This window comes from Gopherus evgoodei, chromosome 8, assembly GCF_007399415.2.
Source record: "Gopherus evgoodei ecotype Sinaloan lineage chromosome 8, rGopEvg1_v1.p, whole genome shotgun sequence".
Classification (NCBI taxonomy): domain Eukaryota; kingdom Metazoa; phylum Chordata; order Testudines; family Testudinidae; genus Gopherus; species Gopherus evgoodei.
In genome coordinates, this window is record NC_044329.1 from 49668812 (window position 1) to 49682701 (window position 13890).

The following is a 13890-nucleotide window of genomic DNA, read 5'->3' on the forward strand; positions in this document are numbered from 1 at the left end:
TGGACAGAGCATTGGGTTGAGACTCAGGCAACCTGGGTTGTATTCCCAGCTCTGCCACTGAACTGCTCGGTGACCTTGGGTAAGTCATGATACTGCCCTGTGCCTCAGTTTCCCCATCAGTAATATAGGCCCAATGATACTGACCTCCTTTGTGAATCATTCTGAGATCTATGGATGCCCCAGCTCTGTGGTATGACAGTGTTGCAGGTCAGGATTGAGGTGCATTGGCAGAGCTGGGTTTGGGGTGAATGTGAGTTGATTAATACACAGCCCTTCAAATTGACTTTCCAACTAGCTTCCGCTTTGTGTCATGCTTATGTTTTGCCTTTGAATATAAAATACCATACATATTCAGCAGTTTGGTTTTGCCTGCAAGAAATACACCAGTGTTTGCAACAAAAGAAACTATTTATTTGGAATATGCATTACCAGTACAAATCAGGAGACTGTAAAACCTACACCTTGTTAGTAACATTATAGAACATAAAAGTTTCAGTTGGGGTCAAAAAGACATAGGCCTTTGTCTTTACAGAAGCAGAAAAGCTTAAAGTTTCAAAACCAAGTCACAGCAGAGTCTTTTTAGGTTTTATAATCGGAATCCATTAGAAAAAAAAAAGGCAAAGCAAAGCAAAGAAAAAGCAATTCAGAACAACTGGAACATCTTTACAAGAAGAAAAGGGTTTGCAGTGCGAATTATTTTTTTAAAAACCCTGCAATGTCTGATTTATATTTTAATAATTATAACACTACCGTGAGTGTGAAAGCTAAAGTATTCTAGGAAGCTTCAAGATAAAAAGCAAAATCAATTAGTGATGTGAAAAGTTGAGGGGTTTTTTTTGGATCTCTTTAAAAGAAAAAAAAAGTTAAAATTAATGGTTTTATAAACCTCTCCTCTTGAACTGGGACCTTTAACTGTATCATTTTCAGGAGGTAACTGGTATTTTAATTTCCTTTATCATGCTAACTACATCTGCCTTCCAAATACAGCCCTCTGGTTCTACAAACACTTATACATGTGCTTAACTTTCTGCATGGGAGGTGGCCCAGTGAAAACAGTCGCCTCCTGATGCGTGTAAATTTAAGCACGTGTAAGTGGTCACAGGATCGGAGGCCACAGGCCCAGATCTTACTCATCTCCAAACTTCCTGTCCAGTTCATGCACTGTTCTACCTTAGCGCCTGATCCAAAGCCCACTTGAGGTATGCGGAATTCTTTTCGTAAGACAGTCATACTGGTCCAGACCCATGATCTGTATAATCCAGTATCCTGTCTCCAACAGTGGCAAGCAAGGGATGCTTCCGAGGAAGGTGCAAGAAACTCCACGTCAAGCAGATGTGGAGCGACCTCCCTCCCTCCCTCCGGCCCATGAAGGGCTCATCCTGAGCCCTAATAGATTGGTTTAATCCCTGAAACATGAGTTTTTTCCTCTCCCTTTCAATACTCTTTATTAGTATTGTAACTCTAGGTATCCTTGTTATCCATATAAATCTTCAACTTCTTTTTGAATCTTGCTATATTCTTGACCTCGGTGACATCGTGTGGCAATGAGTTCCACAGTCTAATTACACGCTGTGTGAAAAAGTATTTCCATTGACGTCAGTAGGCTTTGGATGAGGTCCTAACTGAGTTTAGATCAGGCAACGAGGAAACAGGGAAGCTTCTCAATACACGAGAGAGAAAAAAAACTCCACACCAGTTCTAACAAGGTGATCAGAATAGGAGGATCCATTTATTCAAAATATTGATGTAGTCTATGGTAACGACCAAAGTTCTGGAGTGATATTTTTGTAAACATCGTGTTTTGGGCCAGTGCTTTTAGACCTGATCTGAAGTTCACTGGAGCCTTTCATTGGCTTTAATGAGGTTTGATCAAGCCCTAGGAGAAGCAGCAAGATTTTGCTGGGATCAGTCATGAAAAGGAAGGCAAAACCCTATCATTTGACAGAGCTCAGAATTATAGACAGAAACTGCCAGCTGTGCGGTGAAAGGCTGGGTCTGCTACAATTTGAAAGGGTTGAGCTCAGAGACTAAGTCTTCCATTTCACAGGGGCCCTGATTCAGGAAAGCATTTGAGTATGAAGTCCATCCCTATTCAGCAAAGCAGTTCAGCCTGGGATTTTCAACAGCACCTAAGACAGAGATGCAATGGGATCTGGGTGCTGAACAACCTTAAATTCCTTTGAAACATCCTTATGTTTAGCAAGTGCTTAACTTTCACCGTGTGCTCAGTTGACCATAACTGCACTTAAGCACATGCTGAAAAGCTTTGCTAAGTAGGTGTGGTTTTGGGTCCATAGCTAAATCTTGCCCCTGCAAGTGCTCATCCCTTTGCTGAAGCACTCAGCACCTAGCAGGATGAGTGTCTTGGCCCACACCATGGCACTTAGGCCCAGCTCTACAAAGGTATTTAGGCTCATAACTTCCACTGAACTTGAGCGAGCTCAAGATCGGCAATGTTTGAATTTTCAAGGAAGGGGAACACAGTGAAGTCCTTTCACAGCAGATCCAATTCCACAAGAAAAATCAAACCAAAAAAAATGGATTTTTGCCAATTAAGCTTTTCACATCACATTGAATATACATCAAAAGTGGAGGAAGGGAAGTTTACAAGGCCATAGTCTTGGACAATTTAAAAATAATAATAATCATCATCATCATCCTCATCATAATTGCCCCCAAAAGGAAAAAAACAGGAACACAAAACAAAAAGAAAATGTAATTAACTGGGTCTCAAGGTTAATAAACATAAAGTGTTAGAATGTACCTATTATGCTCACTATTCCAACCATTTTTTTTTTTAAGTTTTACAAAATGAATTACTGTCACTTTTTAAACATTGTGTAAGAGGAAATGAGTGTGCACAACTCTACAGTTTTCTAGCATTCTTGAACTAATTCACAAATGCAAGAAAAATTAAAAACAAAATAAAATTAAAAAAAAAAAAGGAAAAAAAAAAACCAAAAGAGAAGATGAATGTAGGTAGTTTGGTGTTATAAACTATACAGGAATGAAGCGCTTTTTGCCACAGAAAGAACTGGAGTGGAAATTCTTCCCCGTTCACTTTTGCGTGCTATGAAGGTCATTTTTAATTATTTTTTTTTTTATTATAAACACTATTAAATTCAGACTGCTTTTTTGGTTTTTTTCCTTTATCTGAATATACAAGAACATTCATTATCAAATGTTCATTATCATCAATGCTACAAAGAACAAGACACAAATCGCAAGAAACAATGGAAAATGTTAATAAAGCTGAAAGAATCGTCAAGGTTTTTTTTTTTATTTTTATTTTTTTAATTTTTTTTTAAATTTTCTGCAAGTTTTTTTGTTTTTGTTTTTGTTTTGTTTTTATTCCATTTTGTTTTTTTGGTATCGAAGTTAGGATTTTCTGGGCAGAAAAAAAGAAAAAAAATTCAAAGTTTGTGAGAAAAAGGCAACCGACCAGTCAGCAACAACAACAAATGTAAAAGGAATGAAAAAGGAAACCGAAAAATGTGATGCATTAAATACCATAAAGGAGTCGATGTCATGCCGTGGGGAATGGGAGAATGAGAGGGAGGATAAATGCAGCTTCAGCTAACCACTTCCGAGGACTGGTCCCTGCTGCACTGGAGGTGAATGGCGCAATTCGATTCTCAAGCAGACCAGGGATTGCCAGGGGCAGGCTGCTTTATGTTGGCATGGCTTTAAATCTGTTTCTCAAATGATTCATTTTCAAGAGGTACCATCACAGCTGGCTCTGCAGACGGCCCTTGCACCTACATGGAGGCCTCTTCATTTCCCTGAGGCACCATGCAGCCAGCGGGGTGTGTGTGTGTGGGGGGGTCCACCTGTCTAGAACCAGTCACAGGATCTGGACCACAGACCCCACTCCAGCAAAGCACTTAAGCACATGCTGAACTGTAAGCCCATAAGCACTCCCATTTGTCAACTGAAATCACTGACTTCAACAGGACTGGTCACATGCTTCAAGTTAAGCATGCACTTAAGTTCTTGGCTAGACCAAGGCCTTAGGCTGTGATGTAGCCAAGACGCCATATTGGGAGAACATCTGGGGGGTGATCTGGTGTTTGTGTGTGTGTGTATCACCTAGCTACGAGGCAAGAGAGAATACGTGATGACGGGATGCAGTATAAAAGCTTTATAGACAGAGATGTGGGATGGGATGCCGCCCAATTGGCAGCGTCATGCGCTGTCCCAGTCAGTCCAAGGATAGCATGTTGCCCCATCATGTGTCCTATACATGCCGGGTAGGGATGGCCTAGACAATTTTTCAATGCTTAGGACCGAATGGGGCAATTTACTCCCACTGGTGAGTAGTTACAACCATGAAAAACAATGAACTACAGTGCAGGGACTACTTGTGGGAGAACTGCTTACCGTGGGTAAAGTGTGTGTGGGACCTTAATTGGGACTATTTTTTGTATCCCTCCACCTGTAGCCATGGGTGTCTCAGCACCACAGCTGACTGGAAAATTGTAGGGAGACAGTGAGAGAATTTGTTGGTCATTTTTTGTCCAAAGTTTCTAAAAAGCTTTGAATCCAACTGTACAAGACTCAGGGGCGGGAGGGAGATCTAAGTATCTACATTTTAGAAACCTACATAATCCAGCCAAATTAGTTCATCTACTTAAAAAATAGGCACAAATGTCAAAACCAATACCTTGGAGCCTCCCAGGGTTATTAGTAAGTGTTGTATATCCTGTTGGTAAGTTGGGACCTTCCCATTTCAACAGAAACATGCTCCCAATTCTAGCTTTTGCAGGGGCTCAGTGTTTCAAGACCATAAACTCTTGTAGGACCGTTTATTGCCCATGTCTGGCCTCAAATCAATCTACATTTTTTTCAGTGGAGGGATGGCTATTTTTCTGGCAGAGCTTTGATTTCAAATGGTGGCTACTTGAAGCAGCTCAATAATTGCTCTACACTAATACCAGAATTGGTAGGAAAAAAAGCCAGTGGAGGTCAGTGGCCAGAGTGCAGGTGATATGCTCAGAGGTGCATGGACAGATACGGGTGATCACATGGCTCTGCAATTTAGCATATTAGCAATTTATGCATAGTTAACCCCCACACAGTGATCTTCTTAAGACTTAGATTTTTGAGACACTCTCACACTTGCCTATCTTGTTGCTTCTGAGCAGACCCATTTTGATCAATGGGACTACTGCACGTATGTGTTTTCTGGCTCAGGGCTGTAGTTCGTAAAAGAGAAGATGAAGCATATTTTCATATCATCCCGCCTATTAAAGGCAACAATTCCCCCCCATAGCACAAGCAGCACTTTAAATGCAGGCTGCCCTCCTACCCAGTGGGCTTGCTGCCGAAGCTGCCCTGCTTTATGTTCATCCATTTGAAATGCCACCCTCACACCAGAGAGGCCTCCAGCTGAAGACAAAGATCAATCTACTTTAACTCTGTCACAAAAGTTACTGTTGGCTACATCCTTCCCTCCTTATCTCATTTTGTTTTGTTAGTGTGCAATGGAACGTTCCACCAGGAATAAACCCTGCCTCCTTCTTGGCCAATCAGGAGCCCCTCTTCCCTACAGCTGACCAAGCGCTGCAGGAGAACCAACACTGGGCGCAAACCCTCCTGCTACAAAACGCTGAAAGATCCTGGGTGCCGATTGGCTGGATGGAATGTTACATGATTTATTTTAGTACTTATCAGTTCACATCTTAGATTCACAAAAAGATGCAGGACTGAAACTGGCACTTAATTTGAAAGAAATCCCCAAACTAGAAAACTATTTAGTTTATGGGGCATTTTCCCCCCTGACAAAAACAGACCTGGTTTATTAAAAGCTATGGAAAGTATCCAGTCCATTCAACTTATGTATTGACTGTGTGCATCCATCTCTCCCCTCACCCTTCAGTCTTCATTGCTCATCTGTTGGCTATAAGGAACATTTATGCCTGCTAATTCACAGGATGCTATCTGAACACCTTTTAAGGGCTAACTAGTACCAATGAGTACATGAGCCTGTTTCTCACTGTAACTGCAGAAGGGGCACCCCAGGCCCATCCAGCCCCCCAGCAAGTAGGCATGCACACCCACTCAGAACACAACATGGGCCAGGCCTGGCTTGCTTTTCAGTGCAACGCTCTCGGTGCCAACAAGAAAAGACACTACAGACATAAGTGTCGTGCAAATCGGCCCCATCCCCATCAATCGCTCATTGGTGTTTCTGCAGCGCTTTGATTGAGTAAAACTATCTGAGTGCTAAGTGTTAGCATTACAGATGCCCACAGTTTCTCACTCACTGCTCTCTGCTGTTTCCTTCCTAGAAGTACCATGATGCAAAGAATATTGGATATTTTTGGTTCTTTGCACACTGGCAAATGCCATGTGTGTTTGTTGCAGAGCTGAATGGCTGGTGTTTGGGGTCTGAGGCAAAGCATGGTGGCAGACGGAAGGGTTAGCGTTTGCTGTTTACACCTGTGTGCAAGCACAGTGTCCTGGTACCTTTTGAAAGCAAGGAGAGCCTCAGCAGAGGAGTTTTGCTCCCTTTTCCTACATGCCTGGCAGCACTGGGAATGCATTTATCCGCCCTGTCACTGGAAATGCCCCGGGGGTGACTCACTGAGGTTTTGGGATTGCTTCAGAACAGGAAAGCGTCCTGTTAGCTCTGTCCCCAGAACCAGAAGAGTGGTGAAGCAGCAGCAGAAGAGAGCGGATGTGAAGTATTCCTGCTAAGAGGTAGTGTGAGCGCAAGAAAGCTGAAGGAAGTGGGTTGCCTGTTAGCAAAGGAGTGAGGTAAATTTTGGCTCCTCAAAACACCAGCATGGAAATGGACAGATGCTTTTGTTGTTGTTGTTGGTTTTTTCCCCCCTCTTTAAATTCTTCTAACTGTTGAAAATATCCTTCAGGGAGAAGGTTGGGGAGGGAGTGGTGGCGAGGGGAGAGATGGCTTCTGCCCAGAAAAGAAAGGGAAAAGAGTATAAAGAAGTGTCCAGATTGGCTGAAAAAAGCATCCCGACGAAGAGAAGAGAAGGCGACTCTTGCTGTGTTTAGCCGATTGGTTCCACCTCCAGTCTGACTGCTTCAGTGTCAGGAGAGCACCCTCCCCTCCCACCCCCGGCCCCGAGTGGGGCTGGGGTCAGCCAGGGATGCGATTTGCTGGGAGATCAGTTGGAGGTATCAGAGTGGACGCTGCCAGGGCCTTCTGTAGGGGAGGTCACTGATGAGGGGGTAGTAGCATCTTGCCAGCCTCCATTAGCCTGAGGGAAACAAAGAGCTCAGTCAGTTGCTTTATATCAACAGGACGGCCAAACCCAACATTCCCTTCTCCTCTGCCCCTGGCTGGCTCCCACCATGCTCCAGCCACTTCACACATTTTGTTGTTGCCAAGCTGCTCCATATTACTGGAGACAGAGGGCCTGGCTCATCTTCAGGCACCTCAGTAGCTTTAAAAATCTGGCCCTGAGCCCCTTGGTACCTCAGTCCTGCCCCAGGGGACAACTTGCCCTGAACGCCACCTCACAGGCAGACTCCATCCCCACCATTGGCTTTGCTGACCGGAGGCTGCTTCCATTTGCCCGTATTTGCTCAGTGCAGCCCCTCCAAGCACAGCCACAGACTCCCCCCCCCCCCCGCCCTGTGCAGCACCTGAGGAGAGAGCAGACTTTGAACGACTGCATGCCACAACCGCGTGCTGCACGGGGCCGGGGGATGGTGATACCCCCAAATTAGGGCTAGTCAATATTTGTCTGTCAAAGCCAGAAAACTGAGGTTTCAACTAAACCACTATTTTCACGGAAAGCACTTCCCTCGACATTTGTGGTCAAAACCCCGAAAACATTCCGTCCAAATACAACCATTGTTAAATTTTGGGTGAAAAGTTGAAAACTTTCCAACCCAAACATTTTGGGCGCCTATGCTGGCAAAACTTGGACATCTGGCCCGGTGCAGCTCAAAGCAGGGCAAGACACTGTATATCTGCCCTGTTTATACTAGTATGATTATTTGTATTAGTCTAGTGTCTAGAAACTCTTTGTGCTAGGCGTTGTGTACACACACCCCCGCACACATACCACAAACACAGGAGCAGCGCCCAGTGCTGATGTGGGTTGGATACCTGCAGGTATAGACACTTTTTGTGACTGGCTGGCCATCCAAGCAAATCGCCTTCAACTAGGAGGCGGGCTTTGTCTCTCCTCTGTACCTGAAAGACACCAGCTCATCCCATTGGATGCAGAATCTGATGGGATGGGGTTTGGTGGAGGTGGAGTGCCCTGAGCCATTGCTCCACCTCCCTCTTATCTGGCTCGGCCCGTTTCATCACTACCCGCCCAACGGATTATACTTTCTTTTGTGTGGGTTGCAAAGTTGCCACATACTGCGTGATTTTTCCTATGTAGGAGACATTTTTCAGCCGTCAAGTGCCACGGTAAAACTGTCCCTTCATGCATGTGTCCCTGGGTGTGAAATGAAGCCATGCTCTGAATTTAAGCTGACGTGGCTTGGAGTGACTCATCGAGCTGGCAGATTCAAGCTGAACTCTAAGGAGGGCTCCAGAAAGCTGGGAGTCAAAGAGCAGTGTGTTTCAGGGAAGCATGAGATGCTTGCAAGTCTGGGGAGGCAGCAGCTCTCTCTAGGGACTGTTGAGCAGGCCCTTTTCACCTGCGTGAAATTTGCTTTCAAGTTTTTATCATGGTTGCAACATCATCTAGATGCCATGTTAGGATACAGGGGTAAGAGACCAGATTAAATTCCCGGTTCTGTTAATAAATAGCCTGCTGGCTCCATGGGTTACACATGCAAGGTGATACCTGAAATAGACAGAGGCACCCTCTGAACATGTAAAGAAAAAAACCCCAAGCATTCTGACGCCATTTTGGGGCAGGCACATCTGCACAGACGTGCGCTTTCCACTGGGGAGTGAGGGGAGGTGCCGGGCACCACCAAGCAGGATCAGAAGAGTCTTGAAATTGCATGCAAATTACATTTTAAGATTGGGTTAGACAAAAACCTGTCAGGGATGGTCTAGATAATACTTAGTCCTGCAGTGGACTGGACTAGAAGACCTCTCGGGATCTCTTCCAGGCCTTATGATTCTATGCTGGCTCTCCAGTCATACTGAAAGACTGTCCCGCATGGAGGGGCTACATGGCATAGTGGGTCAAGAATGAACTATGGATCCCTTCAGTGGTACCGCCTTGATCACCAGTTAAATACCACTGAGGTGGGCAGTGACTAAAAGCTGTCACTCTCTGATGGATCTTTGACATCTTTGAGGTTTATACGCCCACCATCCAGTTTCTAATGGTCAAATGTCTATGTCAGAAACCCAGCACCGCCACCGAGGGTCTAACGTGCTTCTCCCCAACACCTCACAGAACCAGGTATCCCCACAACAGAAAACATGTCACGCTTCCCAAGGCAAGGGTCTCATGGGCCCACAAAAACTCTCCTTGCGCTGTGGACAGCGAGTCACAACCCCAACTCTCACACCATCTCTCCCTGGGCAGCCTTGGGCTCACCTGGCCAGTTGTGAAAGGGGGATAATGAACCCTGTCTGCCTCGCAGGAATATTGGGGGGGGATCACCTAATGCTTTGAAAGATGAAAAGCACCATATTGCTAAGAGTTACGGACTAGCACTGACCAGCCCCCAGCTAACCGTTTCAGCTGAGAAACCAGAGACTCAAGAAAGGCCATGGAAACAGGGCTCCCCTCTCACCCACCAGAGTGGCCCTTCCAGTTGAGGCATGCTGGCATGGCCACGTGGAGAGAACCTGCCCAAGCTTGTCCTCTTCTGGGGTTAACCAGAGGACTCGGCCTGTCTGGCCCCTCCTGCCAATACCGAATAGCCTAAACTGCTATAATGGAGACCTGCTCCTAGGCTGATGCTCCGCCATGCCAGGACAGAGACAGAGAAAGCTAGGATGGCAGAAGGGGAAAGCAGCACCACCGGAGGAGGAGCTGTGTGCACATCGTGTACGGTAACTACCACGCCCCCTGTGGGGTAACGATGGAAGTCCTCTCTGGCTGGATGTGAGGCTGAGTCTTGCTAATGGGCAGCAGGTATGAAAGCAGGGAAAGCTGGAAGGAGATGGGGCCCTGACAGAGGGGCTGAGAACCCCTTGGGGAGGAAGAGTATTATAGATATGAAATTGCTCAGGTCTCTTGTGCCATTCAAGGGCCGGTGGGGTTGTGATCTCTACGGTGAGCACACTCAGGAGTAAGCACCCCCAATCCAGGCTGGCCTAGGGGGCCTCAGGAAATCCCTTTCCAAACAGGAACCAACCCCTGAAAAGGGGCCCTCATGGCTGAACTGGTCCCAGGATCCCAGCCAAACTCTGGCTGGGCTGCAGGACGTGAGCTGTGTCTGATGCTGCAGAATTTGGGATGCTGGCTGACCTTCCTTATTGCCACATCAACACCCAGGGTAATCCCCCACCTGGCTTTCCTGCGGGTTATTAAGTAGAATAAAAACCACTAACAAGCCACCTCTGAGCACTCATTTGTCTTAAAGTTCAATTATGTCTGGGAAAGGACCCTGTGCAATGACCTCCTGGGTTTCAGGATTTATTCCCTCTCAGTGACTCCACAACAAATTCACCGTGTTGGCGAGCAGGAAAACCCCATTGTTCTGTGGGCTAGCACCACAAGTGCCACGGTCTCTCTTCCTTCCATCAGCAGCCCCAGGGATGTCACCGTCACAGGTTGGCCCACAATCCTGCTGGCTGTCTGCAAAGCAGAGTGGGGCTCTGCCAACTATATCCCAGGCTGTGGAGTGTGTGTGTCTTAGGGAGATGATGGATAAAGATGTGGTGCTTTTCTAGCCACAGTCACATCATTAGAGTGGGGAAGAGGGACCTGCTCTCTCCAGCACACTACAGGAGACTATGGCAGGAGGAGAAGGGGAACAGAATGTTACCAGCCATTCCTTGGCTGCCACCTCTCTCCGCTAGCTGCCTGACCCCTTTGGAGAGAAGCAGATGTGCACACAGCCTCCTTACCTCGCTCTGATATTGATTTGATGCAACTTTAATTAATCCTTCCAAATTCCTGCCAGCGCCCAAGTCGGTGGCAGCCGCTGTCCTGTTTATGATATGCCTGAGCCATCTCTCTCTCGCCTCTCCTCCTCTGCACCTACCTCCGTACTGCTCCGCTGATGCAGAGAATACATCACTGCCTGTGACAGCCCGAGCTAGCCTGGTCCTATATGAAAGTCTCATTTGCAGCCCAGAAATACGATGTCAGCACCAAGCATGTGTGTCTGCAAACAGGCCATATGCCATTACCACAGCTACCGTGGGCAAAGGTGGGTGGGGTGTGCCTGGATTCCCTGCCTACATCCCTCCAGCAACGGCATGGCTGGGGAGAAATGATCCCAACAGGAGGAAATGCCCCACAGCCACCAAACGCAGGCGATGCATCAGCAGTGTAGGCTACAGAAAGGAGGGACAAACCCAGCCAGATAAACAGCTGCAACCAAGCTACTCTGTATCAATTGCTACAACAAGCTGTCCATGAAAGAACAGTTTTGTGCAGAAGCTGAATATACAGACACAAACACACTCTGCATACAAAACCTGTGCGCTCAGATACACTCAGATGGCATACATGTTCGTACATATACTAGAGCCAGATGAAAATTTTCAGCCAAAACTCCCCTGCCCCAAATATGCAGATTTGGAAACATTTTGTGAATTTGTGTTGAATTTGCTGAATTGTTTCAGACGCACCAAAATTCTCAACAAAAACAAAATTTTGATTTTGATTTTGTAAATGAAACAGCTTGATTTTTGGACTTGAAACAACTTTTTTGGTTCAAATTTTACTTCAGTTTCATTTACAAAAAGGTTAAACTCAGGAAAGAAACAAAATATTTACATGCCACTCCAAACAAAACTTTTCCAAGTTTTTTGGTTCACTGAAAAAATTTCATTTCAGGTCAACCCAAAAGAAATTGTTTTAAATTTTATTTTTCAGTTCGAACAAAAAAAAATCCCTATTCACACAGCTCTAATAGATACTTCCACACACATACACAGCTTATGGCAGACATTCGCTTTGTGTACTCATATGCATGCATGCACAACATAGAGGCCTGTATACAAACACTTGCAGTCACACTACACACACATGTACATTGACACACACACTCAGCTTAAGGCAGCTGCTTATATTCACCCTGTGTACACATTCATATATAGACTCACCCATGGTCACATTGTATACGAATACCACACACACCCCCACACCCACACCCACATGCCTCCTCTGCCTGCAGACACCCATCCTCACGCTGTGCACACACAACACGTACACCTATCAACACAAATGTCCAAGGTCAGACAGTAAGCAGGCACCCGCAGTCACTTTTGTCCCTACACCACACACAGGGACAGACACACATTGCTGATGGCTTCACGGAAGACACAGCATACGCCCTTACACATCTCTGACTATTGCAAGAGGCAGCAATTATCACAGATTATCAGCCCAACAATGACAGGCTGTGTAAAGAGAGACACTGAGCCAACTTTGCTGCCCGGAGACTGGCATACTCAAGTACACTTAGGACATGAATAGCAATTTACGTGCCATCACTGAGGCAAAACCACAATGGCTCTTTTGGCAGCCTCTTATTTTGAAGCCTGTTATTTGTTGGCGTTACAAGCTATAATCACAACAGCAACTTTCAAAACCCTTATCTTCCATGACGCACCAAATCTATTTCAGAGCCGTAATTGCTATGTCACCAGAGAGTTTGCTGCTTAATGCACTCAAATGCCATTTAGTGTTTGCAGGGTCATTACGGCTATCAGAAATGGGGAGCGGGGGGGGGGTGTTCAGAACAGACCCGCCATTCCTATTGTGCTTAACTATTTTAAAGAGCTTTTTTTAATTCCATCCACTGATGAAATGAGAGAGAGAGAAAAAATCGTTCAGACAACAAATGCGGCGCTTGGCTATTTGGCTGGTTGGGAAGCCCCCACTTTACTCATGACTGGTAATGGCCTTTATTTCTTAGGATGAAGAAAGGGCTCTTGCCCCTGGGGAGCCTTATAGAGAAGCCCAAGAAAATGTTGATTCATTTTAGGTGCTGTGGTCTTTGGCTATAGCCCGTTTGGTGAGTTATCACCCAGTTGGCTAGCTGTGCTCCCCACCCTGATTGGGAAATGCCGCACCATGATGCGGCTGGTGCCTAGCGACATCAGTGGAAAGATGCCCAATGACTTCCATGGAAACCAGATCAAGGCACATGGGATCCAGTGTGCTACAGGTGATGTTTCTCCAGAACTCTGAGCCACTAGCACAGGCAAGTTCGGCTCCAAGGAAGTCAATTATAACAGTGCCCATTTCAGTCTCACCTTGCATTTGAAAGGATCTCAAAATGCCTTAGACTAGATCGATGGGGTTCTCCAAAGGGCCCCACACTGGCCGTACTCTGCTCTCATTGACAGCTGCAGTACTTCTGACTGCTTCTGGGAATCCCATGGTGCGCACGCGCACACGCACACGCACACACACACACACACCATGGACTTAAGGTTGCTCACTGGGTTTTCTCCCAACAATGCAAACTCTAAAAAGCAAGGAAATCACAAGTTCAGACAACAGTTACAGCCAAAGGAATATCAGTCTCCAAGCATTAGTCTAGGTGACCAGGCTATGTCCCTACCCCATCCTCTACAGCGCACACAGCCCCATAATCTGTGTCCAGACTCACCCCCTTCCTGGGGGTTGGCTACAGTGGCAATGTCAATCTTAGCCTAAGCTTCCTCCCTGAGTGTTCCCCTCCAGACCTCATCACAATCCTCTCCCTGGCGAGCTTACGGTCTAAGGAAGGGGTGGCCAACCTGATCTTGAGAAGGAGCCAGAATTTACCAATGTACATTGCCAAAGAGCCACAGTAATACGTCAGCAGCCCCCA

At 46.0% G+C, this 13890-nt stretch overlaps 1 protein-coding gene across 4 annotated transcripts in view; it reads right to left on the reverse strand.

Moving 5' to 3' along the window:
- Positions 1-389: 389 nt before the first annotated feature.
- Positions 390-13890, reverse strand: part of PBX1 (PBX homeobox 1) — a 259367-nt gene continuing 245866 nt past the window's right edge. For 3 of the 4 annotated variants that reach the window (XM_030572630.1, XM_030572628.1, XM_030572629.1), the window contains exon 9: positions 390-7223. In XM_030572630.1, the coding sequence (XP_030428490.1) occupies positions 7131-7223 (93 nt within the window). In that variant the 3' untranslated portion in view covers positions 390-7130. The remainder of the gene's footprint in view (positions 7224-13890) is intronic. The other variant, XM_030572631.1, reaches the window with a different exon arrangement.